This window comes from Sardina pilchardus, chromosome 23, assembly GCF_963854185.1.
Source record: "Sardina pilchardus chromosome 23, fSarPil1.1, whole genome shotgun sequence".
NCBI lineage: Eukaryota > Metazoa > Chordata > Actinopteri > Clupeiformes > Clupeidae > Sardina > Sardina pilchardus.
The window spans coordinates 4,098,614-4,106,113 of record NC_085016.1 but is presented as its reverse complement, the minus strand read 5'-3'; the positions used below and the strand labels follow the sequence as shown (position 1 = coordinate 4,106,113).

The following is a 7,500-nucleotide window of genomic DNA, read 5'->3' as shown; positions in this document are numbered from 1 at the left end:
TGCATCCACTGTGTGTTCTATATGTGTTTATAATCTAGGGTTCTGTATGTGTTGATAATCTAGGGTTCTGTATGTACTGATAATCTAGGGTTCTGTATGTAAAGATAATCTAGGGTTCTGTATGTGTTGATAATCTAGGGTTCTATACGTGCAGATAATCTATGGTTCTGTATGTGCTGATGGGTGTTTGAGATCCTTTCTCCGTGCCCCTGGTGACCTGTGACCCTTGACCTGTAGGTGGGGTCGGAGAGCGCTCAGGGCGCCCAGTCCAACCTGACGGAGCTGATCCTGAGGCGGCTGGCCGACACGTCCGGCAACCTGACGGCGTTCCAGCAGGCCGCCGCCCTCTCCTACATGATCAGCGCCGACATGGCGCACGCCATGCACCCCAACTACCAGTCAGTCCCCACGGCAACCGCCCGTCTGTCTGTCTGTCCGTCTGTCTGTCTGTTAGTCTGGCCCCGGCCCCGTCGCAACCATATGTCTGTCTGTCTGTCTGTCCAGTCTCATTGCATCTGTCTGCCTGCCTGTCTGTCTGTCTGTCTGCCTGTCTGTCTGCCTGCCTGTCCGTCTGTCTGTTAGTCAGGCCCCGGCCCCGTCGCAACCATATGTCTGTCTGTCTGTCTGTCCAGTCTCATTGCATCTGTCTGCCTGCCTGCCTGCCTGTCTGTCTGTCTGTCTGTCTGTCTGTCTGTCTGTCTGTCTGTCTGTCTGTCTGTCTGTCTGTCCGTCTGTCTGTTAGTCAGGCCCGCCCGCCGCAACCATATGTCTGTCTGTCTGTCTGTCCAGTCTCATTGCATCTGTCTGTCTGCCTGCCAGCTGTTCAGCCACACTGCATATGTCTGTTTGTCTCCGCAATAGCCTCCTGTCTCTGTGTCTCTGTGTAGGCCGTGGCCTACTGGTTAGGGCGTCGGGCTTGTAACCTGAGGGTTGCCGGTTTGATCCCCGACCAGTCCACCACGGCTGAAGTGCCCTTGAGCAAGGCACCTAAGTAACACCTCACTGCTCCCCGAGCACCGCTGGTTGGGCAGGCAGCTCACTGCTCTGGGTTGTGTGATTCACCTCACTGTGTGTTCACTGTGTGCTGTGTGTTCACTAATTCGGTTAAATTGGGTTAAATGCAGAGAACTGAATTTCCCTCACGGGATCAAAAAAGTATATATTCTATTCTATTCTATTCTATTCTATTCTATTCTATTCTATTCTATTCTATCTGTCTGTCTCCACATCAACATCTGTCTGTCTGTCTGTGTTTCTGGTACCTGCTGTCTGGTTGTCTATCTGTCACCACAGTAGCCAGTGTGTCTGTTTATGTCGCTATGGGAACCATGTGTTTTTCTATTATTTGGAACACAATCTGCTTGCATCCATCAGCCCTCACACTGAGGAGAATATTCATGCACATGTTCCGCCTACCATCTGTCATGGTCCACACACACACACACACACACACACACACACACACACACACACACACACACACACACACCGTTAATCTGTTTAATATGTCTTAATGATAGACTCAATACTGAAATGCAAAAATGCACTGTGTGTGTGTGTGTCTGTGTGTGTGTGTGTAGTGTGTGCTCAGGTAGAGAGGGCACAGGTGATGGGGGTGCTCTGTGTGTGTGTGTGTGTGTGTGTGTGTGTGTGTGTGTAGTGTGTGCTCAGGTAGAGAGGGCACAGGTGATGGGGGTGCTCTGTGTGTGTGTGTGTGTGTGTGTGTGTGTGTGTGTGTGTGTGTAGTGTGTGCTCAGGTAGAGAGGGCACAGGTGATGGGGGTGCTCTGTGTGTGTGTGTGTGTGTGTGTGTGTGTGTGTGTGTACGTTGTGCTCAGGTAGAGAGAGCACAGGTGATGGGTGTGTTCAGTGTGTGTGTGTGTGTGTAGTGTGAGCACAGGTGATGGGGGTGTTCAGTGTGTGTGTGTGTGTGTGTGTGTGTGTGTGGTGTGTGCTCAGGTGATGGGGGTGTTCAGTGTGTGTAGTGTGTGCTCAGTGTGTCCACTTTATGGCTCATGCTGTCTTGGGTCTGTCCAGAGTACATGTGATGAGTTATTCATTGTCCTTCACAGAGAGAAGCATGATGAGAACCACAGACCAGCTTTCCACAAGGTACCTTACACACCCGCATCACCAGAGCAACACACACACACACACACACACACACACACACACACACACACACACACACACACACACACACACACACACACACACACACACACACACACACGCACACAACCTGCTTTCCACAAGTTACGTTAGGACCGCATCACCAGTGCATCATTCACTTATTCACTCGCCCACCCACACGTACCTCACTCACCTACCACAAAGTACCTTACACATCCACATCAGGGCAACACACACACACACACACACACACTAGCACCACACACACATACTGTACCAACACCACACACACACCTAGATCTCCAACTCAAATCTCTTTCATTCCAGCTGTCTTGTGATTGGCTGACACAGCTGTCTGTCTGGTGTTGTTGCCGTAGGGACCGGTGATCAAGTTCAACAGTAACCAGCGTTACGCCACCACTGCTGTCACCGCCTCCATCCTCAGGGAGATCGCTGGGAAGGTCGGCGTGCCTCTGCAGGTGACCTTTGAACTCTAACCCCTCTGGATTGCCGTCTCTTTCTTTCTTTCTCTCTTCTCAGAAGTGAGGGTTATGTTATGTGTTATTTGTGATCGTTTGAGTGAACTGCTTGACCATTAAGCTGGGTGCAGTTCCCCTCCTGACCACAAGGCTCTGATACGCCAACAATACACACACACAAAGGGGAGTCTATCCAGAGCATCTTCACATTAACTACATCAACAGTGGATGTGTGTGCGTGTGTGTGTGTGTGTGTGCGTGTATTCTGATGTTAGCCATATGTAACCCACACATCAATAGACTTTTACTAGATTTTGGGAAACATTCTTGAAAGATTGTAGTCTTTTAACGAATGCCCCCGATTCACCCTTTACTCAAAAGCAAAACGCTAAAGCTGTGGGCAGTATCAATTATACTTATTATTTATTAATTATTATTATTATTATGAGTTCTGGAGCATGCTGCTAACGATGCCATAGCGGCTAGTGCAGTTCTCTCTGAGGAGATGGAGAAGGCCAGTCTGAGACTGAAATAATTGTGAGAATAACCAAGTACAGATGGAGCAAATGGATTATCTTTCTCCTCCCAGTTTTACTAAGGACTCATGAAGCGCACACACACACACACACACACACACACACACACACACACACACACACACACACACACACACACTGATTTAGCAGTGTAAAATGGGCACCCGTGGCTTGTTTATTTTTGAGACGGTAGGTAATGAGTTGCCATTCCGGCCTGATTTGTTATCTTCATCTTGCAGGGTGTATTTAGGTGTTCTTGTAACCCTGGTAACAATAAGCAGTCATGGCCAATGGCGTGCTCACCAGGCGCGGGTTTCTGTGCATTGTCATGCTCACCCACTCCCACCTCCCACCTCCCACCTCCCCTGCTCGCTGCTAGATGCCTCTTTTGTTTTTCAGCCGTGTGTGTGTGAAGTGCTGCTAAAAGTGTGTGTGTGCGTGCATGTGCATTTCTGTGTGACCTTGCATACATTGTATGTGTGTGTGTGTGTGTGTGTGTGTGTGTGTGTGCAATCCAAATGACTAAATCTCTTAGCAACAAGGTGTGTGTGTGTGTGTGTGTGTGTGTGTGTGTGTGTGTGTGTGTGTGTGTGTGTGTGTGTGTGTGTGTGTGTGTGTGTGTGTGTGTGTGTGTGTGTGTGTGTGTGTGTGTGTGTGTGTGTGTGTGTGTGTGTGTGTGTGTGTGCGCGTGTGTCAGGAGAAACAAGTGAAGAGGAGGAGCGCTTTATGCAGGAATATGACACCAACGTAGTTACACACACACGCACACACACACCCACCCACGCGTCATATCTGAATGTTTATTTCATTGGTGAGTCACAACCTCTATCTGAATTTATTTTGACCTGAGGTAAAGAGAGGAGCCAATCGATTAGCTTCCGATGCGCCGCGGTCGCTATTTAAAAGGGTTGTCGTGGTGATGAGATGAGCACTTTATTATTGGTTCCATCTGTGATGCCGTTAATTAATCATTTGGAGATGGAGTCCGTCACCTTTTTAGATGAGCTGTATACTGTCTTTTTGCAACTATTGCAGTGCTTAAACCTGTGTGTGTCTGTGTCTGTGTGTGTGCGTGTGTGTGTGTGTGTATTAGGATGTGATGGTGAGGAACGACAGTCCCTGCGGAACCACCATCGGCCCGATCCTCTCGTCCCGGCTCGGAATTCCAGTGCTGGACCTCGGAGCTCCACAGCTGGCTATGCACTCCATCAGAGAGATGTGCTGCACAACTGGAGTACTGCAGACCACCACCCTGCTCAAGGTACACACACACACACACACACACACACACACACACACACACACACACACACACACACACACACACACACTCTCCATCAGAGAGATGTGCTGCACCACTGGGGTACTGCAGACCACCACCCTGCTCAAGGTACACACACACACACACACACACACACACACACTCTCTCCATCAGAGAGATGTGCTGCACCACTGGAGTACTGCAGACCACCACCCTGCTCAAGGTACACACACACACACACACACACACAGACACACACACACACACACACACTCCATCAGAGAGATGTGCTGCACAACTGGAGTACTGCAGACCACCACCCTGCTCAAGGTACACACACACACACCCACACACACACACACACACACACTCCATCAGAGAGATGTGCTGCACAACTGGAGTACTGCAGACCACCACCCTCCTCAAGGTACACACACACACACACACACACACACACACACACACACACACACACACACAGTCCACAGTACAGGCATGCAAACTCCTCACCTTTCGGCGAAATTCGCCGTTTTGAATCAAAAATAGGTGACTTACATGGTTCGTGCAGATCCGACGAGAAAATATTTAGGGGGGGGGGGGGGGGGTGGTCAAGGTGAATTGAATTTACAACTGAGTTTAGAAATCATGCGCAGACGCTAACGCATCTTGAGGTGTTTCTAGAGCCGCATTTAAAACGTGTCTGATCAGCAAGGGATGCGTGAATGTAGCCCCTATGCGTTTAATAAACATTAGTGGAAGCGAATTGTTGACAAAGACGCAACGCGAACAGAATGCGCACGCCAAGTATAGCCTCTGTTGTGAGCGCAGATAGATGCGTCTGAGATGTCAGGTGGAATATAGTGATTCTGGCGAGAAGAGATGCCGAGGGATTTCACAGGTGGGCTAGTTAAAACTTTCAACTTCTATTAGAAAAAGACGCTGAGATTAGAGTAGCAACATAGCATAGGTTGTTTTCTTCTAATGATGAAAGTTTAGCGAAATTAGACAAACATGTAGACATAACGAGTTATTTTGATGAAGAATGCGTGCAGTTTGAACCATCTAGATCGGCAAAAGGTGAAGCAAATAGGCAGACTTTATCAGTATATCAAAGGCTAATGTGACAGTTGAATTAAATGCTCATAAACTGGGCTGGTTCGTTTTGTCCAGAGACGTAGTTGATTGACATGATAATGCTGTCTTTTAGAAAAGTGGGCCCTGTACGCGAAGCACACTGCGCATAGACCTTACGCAAAGCCTACGCAAAAGATATGCAACTCAAATGATTCGCTATAGTAACGTAGCCAAAAAAAGTTGCGACTGCTTCAGACCACACGTAACGCACGTAACCGTTTGAATTATGTGTGTGACTTGCAACAATTTTCATTAACACCCGGATCATTACGAGTTCGTAAGCCATGCGTAAATTAAATTTACATTTGATTGTCGAGTTACAGGAGGACCCTGATCAGTAGCCTAGTCTGCGCCTACAGGTAGCCTACAGTTTAACATGTAATATGAAGACAGTTCACATAACTTTATTGGTTTGTTAAACACACTAGCACAATATAGCCTAGAGAACACAATATGTAGTAGCCTAGGCTGCATATTAAAACGTTTTAAAACAATTTGAAAAATTAAAGCCTACCCTATTTTATATAGGCCTAATAATATTAGTTTGAAATAGTGTGTGTCTCAAGCAAGATTATTGATTACCTGGTTTGGTCCAAGAAATATTCAGACTTTTCCTTATTCTGATAGTTTAAGTGTCCATTAGGCCTATGAAATCATCAGAAATGTGTAATAAATACATAATAAGTACATAAGCACAGAGAAAGAGAGAGATAGTAAGAAAGAAAGAAAGCGGGTCCCTCACACTTTGGAAGATTTGTTTCCATGTTTTTTTTTTTTTTTTTTCGGGGGGGGGGGGGTCGGAGAAGAGTCTCACCTTTTTCACCCCTGACCAGTTTGCATGCCTGACAGTAAGTAAGTAAGTCCGAGAGAGAGAGAGATAGAGAGGGAGGAAGAATGTGTGAGAGATAAATGTTGTGTGTGTGTGTGAGGCTGTAACTGAGGTGTGTGTTGTAACGTGTCGTTTGCAGGCGTTCTTTGAGCTGTACCCGTCTGTGAGGAGCCAGGTGTTTGTGGACTAGACGAGGCGTGGGAGGAGTCCTGGAGCCGATGGACAGATGAACCAACCAATCAGACAGCAGGACCGACCGACTGACCCAGACGGACATCTACGGAGAATCTGTTCTGTCTCTGGTCTTCCAGAATGCACTTCACCTGTTTACACAAACACACACACACACACACACACACACACACACACACACACACACTGACGGACATCTACGGAGAATCTGTTCTGTGTCTGGTCCTCCAGATGCACTTCACCTGTTTACACACACACACACACACACACACACACACACACACACACACACACACACACACACACACACACACACACACACACACACTGACGGACATCTACGGAGAATCTGTTCTGTGTCTGGTCTTCCAGATGCACTTCACCTGTTTAAAGTGGGCAGACTGCTGTGTGTTTTCTGAAGCACTTTTAAAGCCATGTACTCTTCCCCAGACGGGCATATTAAATTGCTTCTTTGCAACCCAGTGTTCTGTTTTTACTACACACACACACACACACACACACACACACACACACACACACACACACACACACACACTCGTTTATCAAGTACGTATTTTATTCTCCTGTGTTTGAGAATGATGGCAGTTCTATTCCAGCTGTCAGATTTCCTTACAGCACCTTGACGTGGTGATTGGAATGATTTGTCACTACCTGCACACAGTGCATTGTGGGTGATTGAGTGTTTCACACTATTCCCACCATGATGGATGGCTTGGCTGTAGCTCACTCTACTCCTGTGGAGATGGAGCCTCAGTACCATGTCCATCTCAGACTGTGTCTCTGAATACTGTAGTAGTATTTCAGTAGACTAACCTACTACATGACCTCATTTACTCACCATTTTCACAATGGTTTTCACAATGGAATGGGCACAGCAAGAGCCTTAAACATAGGCCTTCCTGCTTATTAATAAAA

At 47.4% G+C, this 7,500-nt stretch overlaps 1 protein-coding gene across 1 annotated transcript in view; it reads left to right on the top strand.

The window, feature by feature from the left end:
• Positions 1 to 7,042, top strand: part of dnpep (aspartyl aminopeptidase) — a 12,205-nt gene extending 5,163 nt beyond the window's left edge. The window contains exons 11-15 of the mRNA XM_062527550.1: positions 238 to 398; positions 2,072 to 2,111; positions 2,510 to 2,611; positions 4,241 to 4,408; positions 6,512 to 7,042. Coding sequence (XP_062383534.1) covers positions 238 to 398; positions 2,072 to 2,111; positions 2,510 to 2,611; positions 4,241 to 4,408; positions 6,512 to 6,562 — 522 coding nt within the window. The 3' untranslated portion in view covers positions 6,563 to 7,042. The remainder of the gene's footprint in view (positions 1 to 237; positions 399 to 2,071; positions 2,112 to 2,509; positions 2,612 to 4,240; positions 4,409 to 6,511) is intronic.
• The last annotated feature ends 458 nt before the right edge of the window (positions 7,043 to 7,500 follow it).